This window comes from Halichondria panicea, chromosome 15 (genome assembly GCF_963675165.1).
Source record: "Halichondria panicea chromosome 15, odHalPani1.1, whole genome shotgun sequence".
NCBI lineage: Eukaryota > Metazoa > Porifera > Demospongiae > Suberitida > Halichondriidae > Halichondria > Halichondria panicea.
Window position 1 is genome coordinate 4,686,285 of NC_087391.1, and position 24,288 is coordinate 4,710,572.

At 39.7% G+C, this 24,288-nt stretch overlaps 2 protein-coding genes across 5 annotated transcripts in view; both read right to left on the reverse strand.

Moving 5' to 3' along the window:
- The window catches only part of LOC135348466 (mucin-17-like), a 36,103-nt gene that overhangs the window by 3,954 nt on the left and 7,861 nt on the right, over positions 1–24,288 (reverse strand). For 3 of the 4 annotated variants that reach the window (XM_064546681.1, XM_064546683.1, XM_064546680.1), the window contains 15 exons: positions 22,964–23,042; positions 22,182–22,302; positions 21,800–21,928; positions 20,350–20,751; positions 15,865–16,107; positions 15,364–15,398; positions 12,681–12,735; positions 10,648–10,844; positions 9,437–9,530; positions 7,422–7,556; positions 4,829–5,428; positions 1,862–2,061; positions 1,541–1,668; positions 642–789; positions 304–541 (listed from right to left, as the gene is read on the reverse strand). In XM_064546681.1, the coding sequence (XP_064402751.1) occupies positions 304–541; positions 642–789; positions 1,541–1,668; positions 1,862–2,061; positions 4,829–5,428; positions 7,422–7,556; positions 9,437–9,530; positions 10,648–10,844; positions 12,681–12,735; positions 15,364–15,398; positions 15,865–16,107; positions 20,350–20,751; positions 21,800–21,928; positions 22,182–22,302; positions 22,964–23,042 (2,804 nt within the window). The remainder of the gene's footprint in view (positions 1–303; positions 542–641; positions 790–1,540; positions 1,669–1,861; positions 2,062–4,828; positions 5,429–7,421; positions 7,557–9,436; positions 9,531–10,647; positions 10,845–12,680; positions 12,736–15,363; positions 15,399–15,864; positions 16,108–20,349; positions 20,752–21,799; positions 21,929–22,181; positions 22,303–22,963; positions 23,043–24,288) is intronic. The other variant, XM_064546682.1, reaches the window with a different exon arrangement.
- Positions 13,329–15,204, reverse strand: LOC135348472 (probable E3 ubiquitin-protein ligase IRF2BPL). Its single transcript, XM_064546694.1, has one exon. It carries the CDS (start codon positions 15,151–15,153, stop codon positions 13,555–13,557), a length of 1,599 nt encoding a protein of 532 aa, XP_064402764.1. The 5' UTR covers positions 15,154–15,204; the 3' UTR covers positions 13,329–13,554.

A 24,288-nucleotide genomic window follows, 5' to 3' on the forward strand; every position in this document is an offset into this window, starting at 1 on the left:
TCGATTTAATGCTTCGATTTCGATGGGGATTGTATACTGGCCTTGAATAAAAAACCTAATAACTGTGAGATAAAAATTTATGTGACATGGTAGCCGTTAGTATAAATAGCATTAGCACACCCTCCACACCACATAATAATAATATGTAAACTCTTTCAATTTAAAAAAACAACTGTGAAGTTGGTAAAGATCGTTGCAATAGAAAAGCATCCCAGGACAGGCAATCAACTGGTAAAGCATCATTACAGTAGAATGCCTCAGTTGAGGACAGATTAGTAAACTGGTAAAGGATCATTGGATTACCTGAGGTGTCTGTAGAGCAATAGTTGGTGAGTGTGGTCTACTCTCATTGTGTGGAGGTGTGAGGGGTGGTGTGCTGATAAGCCCCACCCCTTCACAAGTGAGGGTGTCGTCAGGTGTAGGGGAGATTGAGAGTGGGGGAGTGGGGTGAGGGGTAGAGAGAGAGTCCCGATCAGAGAGGGAGCTGGTGAAGGACTCTGGTGGAGTGTAACTGTACTGGTCATCAGTGTCTTCAGCAGCTCTGTGTGGGAGGATGTTGTTAGTTAATTTCGTTAAAATTCACTTTGTCTCTGGGCCAATTATGGTAATTGCAATATTATTGAGATGATGCATATACGTACCTTTGCTCCGTGGCTGGTATAGTTTCCATAGCACCAGTCATCTCCCGAGCGAAAGAGAGAAGCTCTAACCTGATAGCCTCCTTCACAGCTGAGAACACCACTGTATTGTCCTCTGGTCCGGTATAAGAGGGAGCCAGCTTTGCAGCATCTACGTACATGTATTATTATAGGGAGATACACATGACCTATGTACGCAGCTTATTAAAGTATGACACAATTTACTGTAACAGTACCGGGGTGTGTGTGTAATCACAAAAACATTGTTGTTATGCATTGAAATCTACACACTTAAACTACAGCACACTAGTGAAGTATGTTGGTTATCGAATAACAAAACCACCACAAATAAATAATACTGCTTATTTTAGGTGAATGGTTTTAAGTAGATAATCATTGTATCTGCTTATTTTAGATGGATCGACATAAGTGTGTCTACATATGCGTACTTCTAAGACTGATAATCTTCTGAAAGTGAGGAGGATATAGTAAAATTTTGAACCTGAATATTCTAGTAATGTGAGTACAACTGAGTATTTAATACACTAGGAAAACTTTCAACATCTGTATGCCCACAAATATTATATTGATCAAAAATCATCCATTATTTGTTCATCAAGGAGCACTCTCTACAACCAACTCATGGCTAACACCTTACTCTGATAGTGTTTCACTTTCAAATGCTAATATGCAACTATAGGTCTTGCAAAGGTAGCCAGTCACACTGGCACCGTAGAGCAAGCACTTCCCTATATAATATTATTGTTTCAAGTTACAAGTACGCACGTATACGCACGTATTTATCAATGGCGTGAAAATTGACCAATTACTTCTGAACGTATATGGACAAATTAGGTATGTACACTACTGTGATTGGAGTATGGTAACTGCTACTTACTGACCGGTGAGTTTGTTTAGGGAATCAATGGAGCAAGTAGAGCAAGAGTTGGAAATGCTAGGAGTGTTAGACCCACTGTCTCCGAGAGGTTTCATTTGAGAGAGCATTCTCATTGTTAGCTCCTGTCGTAGCCTGGAGGAAAACAGAGTAATAGAGAAGGATCAGTATACGTAAACTATAAACAAACGAAACAAAAAGATCAGTAAGTACACCAATTACACTTGATAGACACTCATAATAAACAAAAAATTAAGGTACTTAAATTTCACAGAGATTATAGCTACAATAACAATGAGATATGTATCATGTGATTGACTATACATACCATTCAACAGCTCTCGATTCAAGCCGTTCCTGCAGCTGCTCGTTTAGCTCCTCTGAAGCACACTCTCTCACACACTGTGTGTGATGTGAGGGTCGTGGAGGGGGTGGCTGTGAGGGGGGTGGAGTGGGCGGGTGTTGGCCCAGGATGGTGAGAGCTGACTCTACACTTCCGGTACTGCTTAGTTCACTAGGGTCCACAGCCTGCAATAAATATTGATAATCTAATTACCACAAAGAGGAAAAGTTAGTAAAGGAAATCAACGAAAGAGTACATAGTGAAACAAGTACAGATGAGGAAATTTAAACATCAACTTCAACAGATTGGCTCTGAACAAATGGTAATTGTTTACTCATGCAAAAATTAGGGAGACCTAATATACGTGTGTGTGATAATGGATTTCCTCTCTGGTGCATCAATTGAACATATCAGGGTAAATTTTCAATAGCTGCCCAATTAGTGACAATAAAATGAGCATATGGAGCATACAATGTAAAAACCACCTCATCATAACTAGGATAGCTAGATCACTTTCACACAGCTGACTGGCTCCCTTCCTCACAACACTGTTATTGGTCTACCATATGCCTATTGTCTATGGCCTAACAACAACCACACCAGACACATAGGCACTTTCTCAGAGGAGACTGGTCACAGTAATTACCCAGGCTACTTAATTAAGGTAAATTGGGTGCTTCCCCAGGTTCACAGCATAGAAACAATATCGCCACTACTTATCTCACACCAAAAAGGAAACAGCCAGAGACTACTAGTCTATTGAAAATGCTTAGAACAAAGGCTGGTTTGCATAACCCCCACAGTATACTACCACTCCACTTGGGCACTAAGAGTGCTTTTGTGCAGTGAAACCAGCTGCAGCATAAGGCAGTGAGCCTATATAACCTCCTCTGTGTTTAAATTTGTTTCAATGCATTATCAAGCTTATTTAAGTGCTGCATGCCAGTCACTAAAACAGTTCAATATGCATGTGATGATGATGATGATTCGGGAGGTTATATATACAGCATATGTATAAGGTACTGAGCCTCGTGGGTCACCTGACAGGGTGAAGGAATGCACTTCATCATTGACTGCTCAATAACCTGAACCATGAACTATTATTATTTTTATTTCTTAGAATACGAAGAATTTCCCCAAAATAAACAGTCTCTTCCTGTGTATATTTTTTACTGCATGTGTAGGAGGGTGTTTCCTCAGTGTGTAAATGTCAGGAATAGAGTAATCCGTCACACTTTCACTGTAAAAAAACCGGTCCCACAAGGGCACAATACTACTGCACTGTCTCCCACAAGGGTACAATACTACTGGTATTGTCTAGCCAGAAGCCCAGCAGCTGTTTCTATGTCCGAGAGGGAAAAGTGTTTCCTGGATGGAAGTGTGTGAGGGGTGGTCAGGAATGGAACAAAGTGGTAGGAATAAAAGAGAGACGTCTCGTAACAAACAGGAGACTGTGTGTACATGTAAGCACAGACTGTTCCTCACAGTGTACTGTCTCCATATACATGTGTAGGATCACTACCGAAGGTACAGAAACAATAACGAATCCTAATGAGACAATTCTACACAAACAAACAATTCCGCATTCTTGTACAATACCAAACATAGAGCTATACACATTATACAGTACTATTGTAAATATAGAAAGAACTTTTAAGGCCAAATAGAAACTAATAGTAACATGCCAATACCGTATTAGATTCAAGGCAGTTTCCCTCGGAGGGACCACCTGACACCCCTTAAGGCGACCAATCAGGAAACAGGCACTGTCACAAGCTACCAATATGCAAGCCACACAACACACCATTGTCCTCGTCATTTTGTACAGTTTCAACCTAATAAAAAAATAGTATTTTAAGGGCAACGCAGGAATTTAGGTCCTTCAAAGGCATGCCAAAATCCCCTTAGGGTCAAAACACGTCTGAACTGGCCAAAACTATAGGAATTCACTGCATTGTAATCCAATTAACAGTGTGTCATTGTGGTTAACTGTTGCTCAGAATTTCAATTGGATATTGGTAAACTAAACCCATATCAAAAAAGGTAAGAATTTCTATGGGCTCGATAACAAACAAAAGTTCAGTGAACTATACAACAGAATTAAAACAGCATCTCTTCACTTTGTATATGCTTCTACTCACTTTTAAATGTTACCCACATGGTGGCCAAAAGGTCAAAAAATAGATATTGAATTACCTCTGACACAACATTCGTACTTACTACAACACATTCTCAAAAGGTCAAAAATAGATATTGAATTAATTACCTCTCACAATATGCCTATTTATACCGTATTATATCCAAACTGGGAAATGGTAATAGACACTAAGATACAGTTCAGTTCCACGGAGGATTGTTTTGTTCCCAACGCTATGTATTACATTTATATTCAAATATGTAAATGCAAATGCACTTATAGAAGGAAGTTCTAAACATGCGATTCAATCAGCTAATTAACAACTGTTATGTAAGAAGCATGTGACTAACAAAAAAGTTGTTTTGGTAGTATAGCCTAGTGCCTCTGCATACAATGATCTCAGCAACACAGTGTCACAGTGTATATATTGGGAAACAAATCGAATTGAAACTTCACTAATGTCCCAACTCCTAGGTGCATATACACATATACAACAGAGGGTTAAAATGAATATTTTAACAATGCAAACAAAATTTGTGTACGCTTTGGAATGACTGTTTGAGGAAAAATCAATTATAACAATGACCACAAACAGTAACCAGATATTTAATTGGTAGTATGCGTCATTGGTTCAGGGTTAAAGTCTCCAAATACAGAAATCGGGCAGTGACACTGTCTACACGTTCACAGCAAAACAAACACGGCACTAACAAACACAGAATGTGTTTACAATTAATTGAACTAATTACAAACACAAAAGCTAAAATAATCATTTTTTAAAGCTTTAAACATGACATAATTATAGCCACACCCACCTGGAGATTCTCTTCCCTGCTCTCCTCAAGGCCACCGCTACTCTCATTACTAATATCCTCCACAGTGTTGTCCATCTTGCTAACATCGACAACACCTTGCTCCTTCATTAGTAGCTCATCCAAAGCACTGCTGCCAGTCTCCTCTGTGTCGTGACTGAGGCTGGTCTGCAAGCAAGCGTCTGCAGTGGTGGCCACTGACTTCTTTGTGTCTGCACCATGGGGAGGGGCGTGTGTGCTGGTGAATTTGTCACACTGTGTGGGGGGTCTGCTTCTATGCAGGGGGTCGTGAAGAGTGTAGATTGGAGATGGGATCACACAGGGTGGCCCAATGGGAATCACTACCGGCCATTGGTTTAGCTGAGTGGGTACACTGTGAGAGTGTGGAGTTGCGCTAGTTGTGGGGGCGTGAGGGTGTGAAGCTGTGCTAGTTGTGGGGGCATTAGGGTGTGGAGCAGTGGTGGGGGTGTCAGTGTGTGGAGCTGTGCTAGCTGTGAATGAGACTTTTTTCAGAGGATAGTGGTACGAAGTTTTCTTTATTTGTGATGGGCGTAGTTTAGGAGTGGTCACTCTTGCACTAACACGAGGTTTGATAGACGTCATCTGTCGTGTGTGCATAATGTAAATTATGTGTGGATTATTGAGTGCAATATTTACATAGCGAAAAGCATGCACTTAAACCTAGTGGGTTTGGAGCACAAAACTAACACACCCTTGTCTTGTCTTGCAAGGGGTAAAACAAACTTTATAAGTAGCTAAAAAACAATCCCTTTGAAGACAAAAAACATGTTTTAAGAGCTAAAAGCAATCATTAGTCTGTGGGACACAAATCAGATTAAAAACCTCTTAAAATTAATTTTACACCCACTCAACAGGAAAATTATTACAGTGTTATCTAGAGAGAGTGACCTACCTTCCTGTCTGACCTCAAAAACCTATTTTTTCACAAAGACTTAATGAAAAGGCTTCCCAAGGGTCAGATATTAGCTACAGCTGGCTCCCATTTTTGTAAATATTTCCCTAATACCTCCAAGACACACAGGAATTTAAATCATATCCTGAGGCAAATTGGTGTCCAGTTGCATCATAATGAGTCACACACAAGACTAACCCACATCAGTAACTGAACCTTGGTCAGAAACCCACCAACTGGGAAACCACCTTACAACTCTGGGCATTGTTTGAGTTTCAGAAGTCAACCTCAGTACAAACAGAATACAGAGAAGTGAACAAGGAAGCGGACAGATACATGTATGAAAATCATCTTTTTTGGCTTACAGAAAGAAAATACGATCTTCTACATGTGCATGTAATTAAGATCATTTACAGTGATGAATAGGAATAGCTATCGATTAGCCACAAAAGGACAAATTATTCAATAACATTACAGTCAGCAAAACGAGGAATAACAACTTAAATGAAGGAAGAAAATAGAATGTGAGAAATTATAGACACCTACTTCTCACGGTAATGATTAAAAAGAGGAAAGAGGAAAGAGGAGCAAGGAATAATACCACCTACATGTATGCTCCAGAAAGTCTGACTCGTCAACTTCCTGCTTATTTATCAAGTTCCCGGGAATTCATCACTGTTCGCCAAATTCCGTCAGAAACAAGGGGAACCCCCTAAGTTAACGGCTTATACACACACTTTTTAAATTATGGTGAAAGACAAAAACTACACAAAATACATGTATTTCCCAATACAATTAAGGCTTTGAAAGCTAAAACAAGACACAGAATTCCCACATAATTGCTGAAACTGAAGCTTGCTATCAAAACACTGTTCACACAGAGTGCATGGTACACAGTGTATAGCAAGTATTAACAATGGGGCAGACGTCAGTTGAAATTACAAACCGGTACTCGCGGTAGCTCACGTATGTACATGTACATGTAGCTAGCTACACCACAATCATGCTCTACACCACATGATTACAGCAACTGATTTCTATGGCCCATTAATAGATTAAAAAGAGGAATATGCCAAGAATGCAAGAATGTAGAATTTGGTTTCAAAAAAACCACCCCAGGGCTGGATAAGACAACCAGAGGCATAGTTGGACCAATTACACTCGCCCGCCGGACACAGTACCACAACTCACCCTCTTATTGGGTCTAATTCCCACACCCCTGACATCCTAGATTCCTCTAGAAAATTCATTTTAGTTGGTTTGGGGATTTTATAGGTCAATGACTTCAAAGAATTGTTAGTTCCTGTCAGACAGCCACTGATACTCTCTAAAACCATTCATGACTGATAGACCACCTCTGGGATAAACTGTCTGTTTCCCATGCTAAATGGCAAGAGAAACTTCCCCCCCACAAATACACACAGATCATACACAAATAAATATGACCAGTATGCATAATACGCAGTGTACAAACAACCACATGACCAGCAGTCATTTAGACATATAGAGCTTTAGTACAAAGTCCACTAGAAGGAACTAAAAATGATTACATTCCTAAACATGTTTGCAAGGTAATATCGTACAAACAACATGCTATGGGGTTTACAAGACAATTAATACACCAGAAGGAAACATTTCTCCATAAGCTATATTCCGAGTTGGGGGCATTTTAAGAGCACTGACCTTTCCAGTAGCGATTGGTTTTTGTCTCGTTTCCTGGTTTGAAACCTTGTGAGCTCTTCCAGTCTTAATAGCCTCCTTCCTTTGTCTTCCCATAGCATCAGGCTTCCCTCCAGTCACAGACATTGCCTTAGGCATCTGTACAAATTAATTGGCAGAGAGTGACACAGGGTGCAATCGCATAGTTGGAATGCACAGGTAATTTATGTATACAATACCCCTTTGAAGTGCCTGACAACTAAAGAAAAAGGGGCCTATTTTAAGCGGATGAAACTGTTTGATGTATTAGAGATTTCCTGACAATCTCTATTTTGGAGGAAAAGCATGCACACTTTGGGTGGGCTCTGTGGCCCTACAGTGCACAGGATGGGGAGTATAGGTAATGAATACAGCGTGAAATTCCTCCACAGTCATGTGCACAAGGTCAGGGTCTATAAGAACATTATGAATACGCTACTAGGAAACGTTAAAACAAAGCCAATGACAATCATATGTACGTACGTTTGTATGTAAAACTAGCTGCAAGCAATCATGATTACTGATGACAACAAGCTTGTTTTCATATGTGGTGACAGTGTGCTTAAACGTGCCTGGTACACTGTTTCATTTTCCTTCTACCAGGACAGAATTCCTGGAAAATCAATTGAAATGCAGTTCCTCCAAACAACATTCATGGGATGATAAACTGTTGACTTTCAGAACTCAAGAGAAAATAAACTGCCTCTTGTACATAACAGGGCTGCTTTAATATTGGCAGAGTCAATAAAGCGCATGTGGGCAAACGATAACAATGTGATTTTAGATCACAAACTATGAAATTTCTTGGAATTGAGAGTGACTTGGTTTCAGGTTGGTCACATCTATGCAAACAGTTCAAATCATATCGGGACACATGGGAACAGCAGCGATAACTACATTACACACACACGATAGCAGTACACACACGACATGTACACTAAGTGTACTAAGTGAAACATGGAAGATTCGGAGCTTAGATCGATTAGAATCTACGTATTCAAAAGGTTCAATCAATAATTATTTTATTTTGGAAAGGGATTTTCAGTTGACCATAGCTACTAGTACTTCATAATTCATATAAATATACATTGTTTTGCAATGTTGACAACTATCAAGTTTTAGGACTATGACATATGGTGGTGTGAAGGTGTTAATGGCTGTGGAAAGACTATTAGATTGCCTCAAAGAGAATCAATTATCACTTTGTCTCTTATCCACCTAATAATGGATGCCTGCTATTTTAAGCAATGTTAGGTGCAGATTAGACTATCTTTCATCCACTTATTCCCTCAATTTTACTAAAATTAGCATAGCATTCACTTCCTTCAGGTAACAACTTGTAAGAACAACATCTAAGAGCAACATTAAAAGAACACGCTAATCAATGCAAAAAGAGTAAATATTTCTAGACCTTGCATCATACAGCAAGTTAAGTGCATTTCGCCCCTCCAGCGGATGGAACCCTACTATGAATATCATTAACAAGCTATAAATATGATTAACCTGGACAGTCCACTAAGCATGTGACAAGTGGATAGTTTCTCAAAAATTAGACCTCCTTTTGGATGCCACATCACAATGATTATGAGAGTCAGAGTGTTAATTGCTCATGGGATAGATACACACAGTGAAGATCCCCTAGTGCCTAGTCAGCACACTCAATGAATGCATTATTGCAGAGCATATGATGTGGCTTTGCTGCTGAGTGCACTGATTTTTTTTCATGATCAAACATGCACGTACACACCCATACAAACACAGCTGTGCATGCAAATTGTATGCATGGCACCCCCAAACACCACTACAGGATATACTACCATGAAAAAGAAAATAAATCCCCATATCCAATTTCAGTTACTAGCCATATACCCACCTAAAGAGTGGTGTCTTAATTACTGCAATATATATTCCTAACCCACCTATGCATATGTTTCACCCACCATAACTATACTATGTACACAAAACACACAACATATGTTCTTGGAGGGTGGAAAATTCACCTCTACATGTAAGTCTCGTGAAGTGACAGCTGTTTCCTGATTGGTCCGCGCACTCTCGAGCAACTGAGCCACCTTGTAGCTGACATCACGGAACCTGGGGTCAACAGATAACAGAATGAGGTCAGGGTGACAAACCGAGAGTTCAAAGGATGCATGATATTGAGTATGCAATGATCCATATATTAATTATGTGACGTAAACGGCATTCAATAGTCTGTAATTCCATCGAGAAAATTCTTATATGGCTTCCATTGATGCTGATGCTGTAAGGATCCGTCACTATATACAGCTGGAAGCAGATGTAGTTCTATTGTATCATGAAGCCATCTTTACGGCTCTACTAGCAAAATTGGGTAACTCAACAAATTCACTCACTCAGCCGGACATAATTATTGCCTAAACTAGGACATGAACAAGAATGTGGGCAGTGTACAAGAACTGCCCTAATGATTTAATAGCTCCCATAGACAAGTATAGAAGGAGACACATTGTACACATACCCAAACAAAATTAATCTAATTATGAATACAAATTAAGCAGATGATATGGCATGTGCCTACGTGCCATGCATGTGTACATACAAGTATATAGAGTTGGGGACACATTTCTGAAGATTTGTGGGCACTGATAGGCAAGCCCACACTTGTTTCTGAATACCAAAAAGTCATTTACACACACTATTTGACTATTGGGGATACAGTAGGTTGAAAAGAACAACTAATTAGCTAGTATTTTTGGCACATTATTTGGGGAATGAGATAGCAAACTGTGAACTCATTAAGCAATTACAAAGTTATGGACACTGGTAGCTAGAATGGGCACACTCAAGAAATTTGACCCTTGAGCTAAAAAAACTGAGACCACTTTAGCCACCAGATAGCAACTAATTTAATTAACACTAGACATCTTCTCAGAAAACACCCATACTTGGCAAATGATGCATAGATCTATGTGAGAAAAATGTTAGCAAACAATGAGCTAAGTAAATTAGTAGGCTCTCTCCAAACATATGGTCTGGACTCCCACAAATCAAGTTGCTGCCCCCACAGAGAAAACACAAGCCAATCATCGCTATCATGAGATACGTATGTATACACAAACTCAGATACTCAGATACTCGTGCTAGGGGCTGGGTGGAGGGAGAATGGTGCTAAGCTCAAAACACACTCGAGGATTTAGGCAGGGTTAGAGCAAAAATCACAAACACTCACTCCTCAGAATATTCCATTGATTGCAGGAGCTCCCCCAAATCAGTGTACTGTTCCTGGGCCTCTGTGAGTGCACACTGGAGGTCTATATCAGCTCTGGCTTGCTGCACGTCACTCAGAACCTTGGCCACACTCCAAACACCATCTTCCTCTAGTCTGACCGACTGTGGGGGGTCGTGGAGGAGAGGTCTAGTCACTGGCTGAATAGTGAAAGTAACAGCACATGAATACACATACAAATTTACAAAGTAGAATGGAGTACTAAGAATACGATTTACTCAACACTGGTAATTGTATTGTTTGTCTGATTTAGGAAAAGTCATTTTTACAGTAAGCACTTTTTGTGTACATATGAATAATACATCAATGGGGTGTACAAACAGCTGAGTCAAGTTATAGTGCAGGTGTCTCCTAACACTCAGGGGCATGCTGACAGTACATGCACAGCACATGGTCTACATTTTACCCACAGAATGTACAAAGCACATTATGATGAAACAATGCATTGCTTGTGGGAGAGTATGTGAATTCATAAAATGATTAATTCTGGTGCATGACCAGCCCACTGATGATCTCAGAGGCAAACAAGGCTTCTTGATGTCCCATGTGGGTCACATGAAACATACACGTTACTAAATATAGTAATAAAAAAAAAGTGCCACTCCATATTCATTGAAACACTTGTCTAATGGAAGTCACGACATTTTCTGATGTAATTAGGGGCAGCAAACATTCGTAGCTGTAATCTTGTACACGTGTATTTACAGTTCATATAAGTGTGTAACACGTATGCGTGAAAAACACAGCAAAATGGCTAACTATGACAATTATGGTGTCACTATAAAAGCCATAGTAAACCCCCACTTACGGACGCATTCAATACTGCTACAAGAGCAGCTTGAGACAAATTTGTAAGGAAACACACATATTTACATAGGTTAGTACTATTTGTACGAATGTATTTCGAGGGTTGCTAAAGTATACACTATGAAGAATGTGACCACAAACGATTCCTCTGTTTTCACTACTCACAATTGTTTCTCACACAACATTGAATAGAATAAGCTATTGCAAACAATAGTTCTGAAGCTGAAATCAAAGAGAAGAGCCAGGTTATAGGTGGCATCGTAAAAAGGAAATAGATATCAAAAATTTTACCTTATGTCAGTTGATTTTTAAGCACGGAGGCAGCCTGATACAGCACAGAAGTAAAGTGTTATGTACACTAAGTAGTGCTCAACACATAGCCGAAGAAAAACAACAACAAGGCCTATAATCAATTTTCTAAAAAAAAACATGGGGAATATTTTTGTTTACAAAACTATAACATATTTGCTCGTTCAAATAGGTGATCACTGTCTCTCCCAATAAGTCTCAATGTCAATTCAGTGAATACCAATAATATGAAAACTATTGCCTTGAATTCCTCTACGTATACAGCAGCAACTTTCAATAACTGCTCCCAAAATACTGATACTAATAAATTAGAGCCAACGCTTTGACCTTTGGTGAAATGGCATGATAACGAAACATTAAAGTGCAATATTCAAAGAATGTGCATACTCACATCAAGCTTCTATTTTACCCTAAAAACTCCGGACCCACTGGAGCCAAAATTCTGAATAATTACATATTGAGTCATTCACTGCTCTGCTTGGTTACCAGACTAGTATTATGGGAAAAAGGAAGCCTATACACAATTAAAAGAAGGGAAAGCATAAGTAAGGAAGCTTGCACCTCACTGACTACCATAATTATTTCAGAGTTCAGAGCATTTGGAAGGGAAAGGTTAACACATGTACAAATGTAGGTTTATCACTAACTAAAATCTTGGTTCCAGACAAGCCTTGGAGCCAGTGGTCACAATTGAAAGGGTGTGTGAATGGAGATATCAGTAGCTAATTGTACATGAGAAAAACAGTGAAAAACAGGCATTGGTCAGAGAGAGAGCTGGTAGACAAGGGAATGTGGTCACCTAAACAAATTGAAATCACACAACAATGTGGATGTGTGGTGGTGTTTAAGCAGTAACATACCATATGAGAGAGGTGGGTAGACGAAGATGGGAGGCGTGTGTTCTCTTTCGAGTTCCTGTGAGGGAGAACATAGAAACAAAAAGTTAGGATCTCAGTTTACTATTGGCAACAAACGATCATATGTATACGAGCAAAATTAACAAAATAATATGTGTACACACATTCAATTGGATACATAATTATAGGCAAACATCTACCACCAACGTTCAGTGATTATCAACATGGCTATTAGTTTAAGAACAAACGCTAACTTTTAGTTTGGCCCACATTCGAAGTATACGAATGCTCTTAATACAGCTGCAGTGTTGAATATTCAGTTTAACATGTGCGCAATGGAGAAGAGAAAAAAGCACCTATCGATTAGGGTATGACTAACTGTTTGTTTGAACAAGCATTACTTCTACATGATAGCTAATGCAAGTGGTCTTGTTAGTGTTTTTTGCATGCATACTGGATACAGCTTGTGGGATGGTTCTGGTACAGATAGCCAAGTAGAAAGAAATTCTAAAGAAATGAAACCATAGATACTTAACATTTTGATAGCACCATAGCTACTATTTTATACATACATATAGTGTTTTTAGATCTTATCAATTTTCTCAGAAAGCAATTTCTACCTTCCTGAATCAATCATGCATGGCATCCAACTTTTAGACTTTATAAGAAAATTTTTTTCTTAGCATGAATGGTCTGAAATCAACAACACAAATGGTAAAAAGAGCACTTGGTACTTGCTTTAAATATATATTGACAGTGATTTTAAAGTTGCTAGGTGCATGTATACACAGATTTGCTCCCTGTGACTGAGGTATGTTATGAAAAAAATACTCAAGACAAAAAAACACAGTGATTGTACAACACAGTAACTCAAAAATTATGCATTAGCAACTAAGATAGTTTTGATCTCTTGTTCCATGAAAGCCCATGGAGTTGAGCTGCCAGCTACAAGACATTTCATGCCACTAGGGCAGTACACATCGGATGAGTTCGAGGATTGAGTTTTTATGCTTTCTGCAGAGCAGTTGAAACAAAATTTGTGAGAGTGCTTTGAGGGGCATTGTACGAATCTTGTGTCTTCCAGGGTTCGGTGACAGAGTAGGCAGTGCATATGTACGTCACCGTTTGTGGTCGGCATTGCAGCTGGGCTTACAGAACCTCGGCCTTGAGATGAGGGACTGTGCGGACTCTTGCGATCGGTGGGGCTGCCCAGAGGACTAGGACTGTGACTGTGACTGTGACCATTTAACTGGTGAGGGGATTTAGAGGGAGAACTGGGAGAGCGACTGCCACGGTTTTCAGGCGAGCCATTTACAGCTTCAATCTTTCGTTCTTTTCTTGAATCACTTCCATCTCGGTCTTCACTTGACGATTTTCTCTTGCGGTTTAGAAGGTTGTTTTTGAGGAACCCTCTCGTTGCATTCAATGTAGCAGGAGGAAGTTCAGGGAACTTAGGGTCGAGGAAGGGAGTAGGTAAGAGATCTTTCTTCATGGAGCCTCTGAAAAAACGAACTTCTTCGGTTAGAAGCTCACCGAGAACTTTCCAGTCATCTTCACCGTTCAATCGCTCAAATTCGAGATCTTTGTAGCCGTTCGAAGAAGCTCCTCGAAATCCACCGCCGATGCCAAGTCGCTCTCGAAACTCGCCGTACATCTGTCTTCCCGCACCAGATGCACTCTGAAAAACGGTACCACTTCCAACGGGATACTCGATGAAAACTTTAAGCTCATAATCGGAACCTCGGCAGACAGCATCGAATGCAATAACTCGACCGATAAGAGAATGATCTTTGCTGAATCGAACACGAAATGGAGGAGATTTCGAAAGAGTGTTTAGAGTGTCTTGAATTTGAGCAAATCTCTGAGTAGTACTGTCAGGAGTAGGAATAACATCAGTTGGAAAATGAACTTTGTTGTTGTGAAGAGAATATACTGAAGTGGGAGCAACTGCTCCATTCACTCTCTGCATCTGTGCTGCAAAATTCTGCTGGGCCATTGTCGGTATTGCAGCAAATCCAGGGATACTCTTGCTAGTAGGTACAGGAGAGACAACATGCACTTTTCCCATTCCATCTCTGGAGCTAATCATGTATGCAGGAGAAGAAGGATGGTGTCTTAGGTGGTTGTGAGCTACTACAGGTCTTGTAACTCCACCAACGGTCACTGCCGGCATGAATCCAAGCACTTGCTGTTCATGGGGACTGTTTAAATGGTTCTGAGGCATTGCAGGAGGTGAATGTTGCTGCAGATTTATACTTCTCTGTGGTGGAACATCAAAAGTTTTTCTCAGTTGTTTTGCTTTCTCAATAACCTCACTGATTTTGTCTACACCTTCGTAGTTGCAGCAGGCTCTGCAAACGGGCTCGGAAAAATCGTAGAGCATAGCCCAAGGCCCTCGAGGAACTTCACATAAGAAGCATTTGTGTGTCGCAGCCGGAGCAGCATGGTTCGTTGTAGCCATCATGACAGTTGTCATTGCTAAAAATTACACTTTTCTTGCACTAGAATTAAAATTGCTGCAGTACTACGCCTCTATTTATACTATGCTTGTTTGCATATTAATTTTTTTACTTCCTTTTTTAGAAGCTGTGGTTTCAGCTCAATTAGAGTGGTACATTCCACAATGTGTGTGACGTCACACCCACCCACCCACTCAAACAGCTCATACACTAATTATACGTTGTACCTTACACTCATTCCGGTAAAAGATGCACCACTTTCCTGTAAAATTTATATGTCCATTTTAATAATACACAAGGTACTCAGATGTTGACAGTCAATCAAATATTTCACACACACAGAAGATGCATTAAGCTACACTAATTCTGACTGTATTTAATAGAGTAAACTATTTATGTGTAATCAATGGTCATGGAAATGAATAAGAGACATTTTTAAACAATAGGCGGAAATCTTCAGGTAAACAATTACAAGGCTGAACATGCATCAACAGTAGGAGCAGAATAAACACCTGCAACCTCGTTACAGGCACAGATATACACTCTGTACTTGTAATTCAATTCTCTAGGGAAGCTCTAATGATATTTACGGCTGTGATCTCATTGAGAACCCAGTCTATACATACACCCAAAATGACTATGCTAATAAAATTACAACCAGGTATCAAAACAATGACATCAGAAGTGGTCATGCACGAGCGCCACTCATCATACGTGTACATACGTACCTCTGTAGCCCCCTCTGTGTCGACATCAATGCCTATGCTAGGAGTACTAATGTGAGCTAAAGGGGCTGATAGTTTTGTTAACGGAAGCCCTCCAAGTGGACTAGTCTGACAATATTCATTCTTCACAAGTGAGAACACTCTTTTCCCAGGGCACGGATTTCTGTTGGCATGGTTATCTTTGAACACCGGATTTCTGTTGGCATGGTTATCTTTGAACAACGGCTTGTCTGTATCCATAACTACCTGCACAGACAAAACCTCAATTAAATAAGCAGATTAACAGTGAGAAATAATGTGCAGAACAATGAGGAGTGGCTCACTGTGGTGGGATAGGTGTGTGAGCTGATATCAATGGACCATTATCATACAATTGTAAGGAAATAGTCTAGAGTAAAAACTTGGCCAATAGACCAAACCCTTGGGGGGCATTAGCATGGAATGGATCAATGGATTATGGTGGGATCTTATTTCAACAACACTCAGTAGGGTCATTCAATACTCCAAGCAGCCAAGTATCTAAACTGTAAATGTGATTGTGCTCATAAGTCACACAGGGGGAGTGAGGAGAGAAAAGAAACGCCTCCGCTCTGTGGTTTTGGCACTGGTGTGTGGTTGCTGTGATCTCAGGCTTTCACAAGCTCACAATTGCACCTGTTGCTATAGGAACTGTGCCCAAAACAACAATTACACAACTTGTGTACTTGTTTTAAAAAAGGACCATGAATATTGTTTAATATTGCAAAATCAGCAAACAGCTACTACGTACATGTAGTTTGTGAAGGATACCTAATATAACATAATGCTTAGTTACCTGCAAACATTTACGACACACACACATTTCCATGAACTCTGGCCAATATTCATACTGGCTGTGGCGTAATGCCATGTAGGTAGGTACACTGCCACAATGTTGATTCACGGGGGCCCCTGGGTCTAACGAGGTTAACGAAAGGAGGAAAACTGTTGCAAACAAACTATGAATAAACATACTAATAAAAAAGACTGCAAAAAATAAGGACCTCTCATAATTAGACACCACGTGTGAGAGCAGTCTCATTGTAACCGAATCAGCCTGAACATAATGCAGTGCCGTATAAAGACGTCATATCAATATCTTGTCAGCTCACATGAACAGTTGCGAATGTTTTGAGCACAAACAAATGCGAGGCTAAGCTTACAGTACTCATGCTCCAACAGCAGGGATCTTATGGTAACACTTGCCTCCTTAAGTGAGAAACAACTGGCTATTGACACATGCAACCTTTCAAGTCAATCTCATCTTCCACTAAGAGTTAAATAAACAAACATAGTGCCAAAATATGCATTATCGGGTCACAACGCAGAGTGCATACAAACAAGGTAACATTTTCAATACAAACGCAGACAAATTTAAGTCCACAAATACCACAAGAATTAATTTTAATTAAATGACGAAGCAAACACAGTTGTCGTTGCAGGTTATACAATAAATATTATGTTCTGTTAATAGCAGCAGGAGTCTATTGCATCATAATAATCATGAAGTTTTAGATCGTAGGTACACACCCTCTAAGTTACATCAGACTCAGCCATGTCTACGGCTGGGGGACTAGATGCTCTACTTAAGTATGGTTTAGATAACATGAAAGTGTTAGAAAGCCTCCCATAAACCACCACCGTGGGGGAGGGGGTGATAGTGGTAGGGGTGACAGTGGTAGGGGTGACAGGTTCATGGTGCACTCAAAACATTAAAGCCACAGGAGGAGAGGGTATAAACTGGAGGCAGCTTTCTGGCCTAGCTTATAATTGATAAGGACAAAGTGTAATTGGTTCATTGTGTCATAGTTGATTGCTTTGCAAACATACTAACTGTGAATTTTTAAACACTCGTTGTTAGCCTCACTGTAAACACAGACAAGTTTAGCAGACTGTTTGTCAAGTCATTTCAATCAAATTGTACTCAGCGTACTTACCAAAACAACCAGAAAGGTTCAAAGCTATCTAAATGAAAAGCTTTCTACTGAGACGTAAGAAAACTATAGTAAATTGTAGGGTGTACTTGAGAATACATTTACACACGTGAAGTACTGGTTTCTGAAACAAAAACAAAAACAACAACAACATACTGAAACAAAACTACCATCCTACTCCACAACACAAACGTGTACAACTAGTACACAAGTGTCTTGTAGTAAGTATAGCTTGACCGACTTTCAGGTACCAATGAAACCACAACATTGGGTTCAAGTGCAGTAAGTGTATGGGCAGGGCACTGGAGGAAAGACACGACACACTATAAGCATCGTGTAGGGAACACATCACTTTCACTTTTACTCAATTATAGATACACTTATAGATACACTTATAGTAACTTAATTATAATCGTGGGGGGATGAAGATACGCACTCAATATGAAACTCTACTCTGTCTTGGTACATCTGTTTGTTTGCTGAAAACAAGCCTTAGATAGATTATTATAATAATAATAATAGTGGGGCAACCTGCTAATACATACAAATGCAGCCGACACAGCTCGGATGATATGTCACAATCCCAAGTGTTTCGTGTTTCAACCACCGAGTCACACCAACACAACCACCAAATAGCGCCCGATAAGTGAAGCCAGCTACAAAGAGACTGATATACAAAGCATTGCAGAGGAAGAAAATGGCTTATTTAATTATTGGAACACCTCATTCCATAGCAATGTACTTAATGAAACATGTACAATGTACGTGACAAAAGAGATAAGAATCATTAAAACTGCACAAATTCCTACAAACAAAACCAAATAGAGTGCTTCCTCAGGATAACAATCGGCTAATTAAATGAAAGAACAGGCCACTTCAAACAAACTGAAGGGCACCCTGAGGCGACAACCTTAGACAACCTTAGACGTTATCCACCTACGTACATTTCCTGGCAAAGCACCAAAGTTTACAATAGGTGTCTTCCCTCTTAAAAACTAAATTAGCCAGACTAGACGCGCACTGATCAACCACCATGTGTTTTGACAATTTGTGGCCTACACAATCTTTTGTGAGCATGGGAAAACAGGAACCTAGTTTTCGGGCTGATCTGATACCAACCACAAATTACAAGATCAAACGAGAGATAGACATGCTCCTTGCATGGAACACACAGATGGCAGACACCGGAAAAACCAGCCGTCTTTTTTAATTTTTCTATCCCAAACCTCTAATCAGAATAAAATTAACACACAGATGGCAGACACTGACAAAAACCAACCGGCTTTTTTAATATCCCTAATCAGAATAATTAAGGTAATGTGTAAAGAAAAACCCGATTAAGGTTTTGCTGCAAACAATAGTCATTCTTCATTTTCCGCATCATAGACAAGGATGTGAGAATTGGGTACGGTCATGTAAGTAGCATGTGACTATGAGGCATCTAACTGTATTGGGAAAAGTCGTGCCAAAACAATAAGTGCTCATAATTGTTCACTCGATTAAGTGATTCATTAACACAATGCTGGGATCCAAAAGCGTTTACTGGTGATTTAAACATTGTTGCTTCTTGAATGTCAAATTTGGACCCATGCCATAAGAGCACTTGACGAACACCATTTTAAAGATTGCTAAAATTCTTATTTACCATTCTAGGAATTCAAGAATGAATGCAGGCTAATTGGCACTCAGACGTTTCAACAAACAAACAAAACCAAACTCTTTGCACCTGTTACTAGAGTTAGAGCAGATTAAAATCCTCAAATATGGTAGTCTTAGAGAACTTACGAAACATTCACGTACACTTTAAACATGCCAGCTCCTACGTGCATGTTGCAAGGCAATCATGTACTTGCATGTGCTTTTTAGTGAGCAATTAGACTTCTTTAATTTACCAAAAGCTCAGATTACCACAAATAAACACATGGTCATATTTGGTTACAAAGGTCGGCATAATCACACGGAGGTGGGAGGTTCAGTAATAAGATAAGTTCATACTCAACAAATAATAGTTTTCGAAATCTCACCATGGACTCCAAAACAAAACTTAGTCTGGAACAACGGGAGACAATGGTTGAAAACACAGTGGTTGTTGGTGTGGGAAGGTGGACTCTAGTCAAGGGTCATTGCTCAATTACAAACGTTTACACTTAGACCCTGATCGTTGACTCTGAGTTATGCACACACACACACACACACACACACACACTGTAATGACCCTTTGCATATGTAATTAGCTGAGTGCCAGACACTCGGCCATGCTTTCACAATAACCCAGTGCACCACACACCCACATACACACACATGCCATGGGTAACATTGGAATCTCATTATAGTACAAAACAAGGTCACAAATTAATGACCAGGTACCTATGTAAGCACGCACAGATATACCACACACAGACACTGCCATTCTTGGTAGTCCCTAAGGGAGTAATACATGTACATGTATGAACAGTTGTACACCTGAAACTTCTGCAAATACTTAAACCTCGGAACAATACAGTATTCATATGACGCGTACAGTGCATACATGTACCTTGTCCATTGTCAGTAGCCGAGAGTGTTGCAACTCTTCCATCCTGTTGACTCGGGTCACAAGGTCTGAGTATTGTGGGGGTGTGTCTCTCCACTCCTGCGCTGTCCTCCCGGGAGATGAAGGTGGGCGGGCTCTGTAATGACTACCAAGTGGGGTAATGTTGTTGGGCCGATTTGTGAAGAAAGTATTATTTTTAGTTGGCTTAGACCTCACATCTTGATTGTTTTGGGAATGAGCCCAATTAGTGTGATTTTGGGCGCCATTTGTTTTGACATAATCAGTTTGGTCTACGGGAGTAGGTGAAAGTCGTTCTGGCTCATGACTAGTGACATCACTAGCTGCTTGCCCCGGGGGAGATTGTACCTTAGAGCCTGAAGGTCGCCCCATCAGCTTGACAGGATTCTGTAAGCAAACAGAAATGTTCCCATTACTATGCATTCAAAATTATATCATGTTTGGGGACTTAAAATTAGTACACAATAGGTATGAGTGACAATCTATTGTGCTGATGAAGCCTGTTGCTATTGCAACTTAACTGTGTGTCCCAACTATACCATATAAGCTAACTTTATTAGTCCCTAGGTGGAGGTATCCGAAGCCATGATAGTTGGGAATCAGATGTGAACATATTATTGCAACATGTTTGGCAGTGGAGATTATTGCATGGATAGTCAAAATATAGTCTTGAACCACAGCTCCACCACTTGTGCTATAATTTATCGATTTTTGTATGAAAGTTTGGAAATAAATTGCTTAAAGGAAGGCATATCCAGCTACTGATTGTTTACGATTGCTCTAAATTACCATATCTAATTAACTGAACCAACGCCTCACATCCTCTTAATACATTCGACGCAAACACCTACCAAATATGAGGGAATTCGAATCTCTCAAGACACTATAACACGATTGTAAGCAAATATAGAAGCCAAGACAAAAAAGGGATAAGTAAAAAAAACAAAGACAAGTGTCTCCAACTAACTCTTCAGCAAGTTAGGTTGTATCCTGTCTGGTTGTAGGTGTCCTATGATCTCATTGAAGGAACTTCCCAAGACCTACGCATGCATACACACCCACAGATTCAAGTGGTGAATACCTGCTCTAGATATTATATTACATAATTATGATAAAGAGTAAAGCCCTCAGGATATCGTGACATGACTGAACAATAAAAATGAAATTCCACAATTAACATATAACTATTAAGAGAGACGATTTTAACTTGTGACTTTGATCTATTTCTCCCAAAAATTCCCAGCCTATTTAGGACTGTGTCTTGGGTTCCTGCCTGCAATGCTACGCTAGACAGCCACCCACACGGCCTATACACATACTGAAACATGTACGTACCTAATATGTATAAAATATACAGTGTAGACAAGTGGGTGTAACTACCCCAACAGACGAGCTAAACATTATGGAATTCTATTCAGAAATCGAAATTACATACCTGATGGGTTCCCAGGAGAGCAGCAGTGGCTGCTGCTGTACACGTGGCAACCAGTTTAGCAGTCTCCTCGTGAAATCGAAATTGTCCATCTTCTCTGAGACGATTTTGATTTTCAGACATCTTGATTTTCTGCATGAATGAAATAATCATAATTATAGGCTAGCAATTGATTATCAGATAAGTTTAAGTGTGGGAGAGCTGCTGTAGATAAATCATCTCTCTACATGACATATTTACAAACCCACAGACTCATGTTTTCCCATGATTATACATTTATTCCTCACACAGCCTGGAACATTTTCCCACACAAAAGTCTGTTAAACCTCAAAAATGGATTATAAATTCTTTCTCACAAGTTTAGCTACCACAGACTCAGGATTACCTGATCTGCTGCCTGTACAACGTCTGAAATAACCACATGTGATTTTTGACTGTCTGGCAACCCCACTGGTTGAACATGATACACAGCTTTGGCCCTAGAGGTGCCAACGTCCTGTGACTTCCTGCCAGGGAAAATGTTACAGAGCAAAATGTGACATCCTGTTATAATTGAAAAACATTTGATCATAACAATTAAGGAGTCCCTGCCTGTGTGGTAAAAATAGCAGACATTTGATTGAATTATGGTCAGTAGCCACCCTGTTTTTTGTGCATAGCAGCATCTGTGTAGGAGGCAATGTGTTAGGGAGAAGGGGGTGTTTTAGGCACCTTTATACATAACAACAGTGTGTACAATTACTAGGTGCAGAAACAAGTGCTTGAATACACATATGATGTAACCTCATGCATGACAATTAGCTTATGCAAGACATATCACAATTATATCAACCAAACTGATTTCTTCTAAGTGCAGCTGCAAGCGAGCTACGTAGCTAGGAGTCAACAGTCTGTGGAAAGAGTGAATTTTTACATGCGCCTATTGTATAGATAGCGTGAGAAACTAGATATGCACTTTTGATAACCTCTAGCAATAGCCTTGTGAGTGCAATTAATTAGAGGCAAATACTTCCTTTACAGGGCCAGCGGGTACCACGCTTGCTTCCTAACTGAAAATTGGGTGGAGACAAAATAAAGGGCAGGCAGAGACAAATAAACAGATGCCTTGATTCATCATGCTTCTTTAGCCGGTTGCTTCCCAGTACAAATAGAGGAACGAAGCCTTACCAGTAGAGCAGCTTGTCCCTGGAGGCTTGAGCTGTGCATTGTTCTGTGGACACCTCATTCTGAATCAGCACACTGTCAGCTGCAGTAATTACATAAGTGTTTGATCATAATCCACCTGCTTCCAGAACCTACGTATGTATTTTATTGTATAATTCTACACGCTATATGAAATGCATTAATCTGGCTGCTAACAGTGAATAATTGAATAAGAAAAGTGACACACACACGTATACACACACGCACCCGTGCATACACATACACGATGCAATGAAACTAATACAGTTTGGCAAGCCATACAATCAATGTAAGTGAGATCCTTTATTGCACGAAACGGATGCTCCATCCCACCCATTGTGGGTAATCATCAAAAAGTACAAAGGAATTCTTGGTTGATTACGCTCATGTGTGGTTCTCTTTGTTTTGGCCACAACCAAGCATGTTAATTAGTATATAGCTGTGGTTTAATTACACGGGGGAAGCCATTGTGTGGCAACTATTGGATATGTGTATGACTCTTTCCGAGCTGACTGTACATTCAGGTATGTAAATAAACAAATAGGAATAAAGAATAATTTATGGTTACAGAATGGCTGAATGAAAGATGAAATTCAATATTTCCCGTGAAATAGCAAAGACATAAGAAGAACTTTCACTTACAACAGTACTTAGAAGTTTGGTGCAATCAAAATAGAAACCATTTTTACGTTAAATTCCTCATTTGCATATTACGCTTTCCTCATTCCTAGAGCTAATAATAAACCGCTATAATCGTCCTCTAAGAAATGGGGGTAATAGAAACCATTTTTATGTTAAATTCCTCATTTGCATATTACACTTTCCTCATTCATAATGAACCGCTATAATCGTCCTCTAAGAAATGGGGGTAACCCACTACGTAGCTTTAGGGGACTTGCAAACTGACGGAAAATCAGTCTTGTGCAATAATGACGTATTTCAATATGTCAGACGGACTAATTGAATCAAAACACAGAACCGACTGTACATTATAGTTCCTAGTTCCAACAACACATGAAAGGCTTCATTCCAGTTGGTTCCTGGTTAATAATGAAGGGGAGGGCCAGAGTCTAAAAATAGGAATGTCCTGAGAATTATATTTAGTCGAAAAAGGAACAAACAGATTGGGAAACACCATAAGAAAGTCCTAATGGTTGATGCAACCTATTGACATTGGGGTCAAATTAATGCTATATGGTGTTGTACATATACAAATGGAGAAATGCATGTACATGTACAAGCATGTGCCAAGTACAGATTTAAGTATGACAAAAACAATTCTATTGAGCCAGTTAGTAAAAACCTTGCCC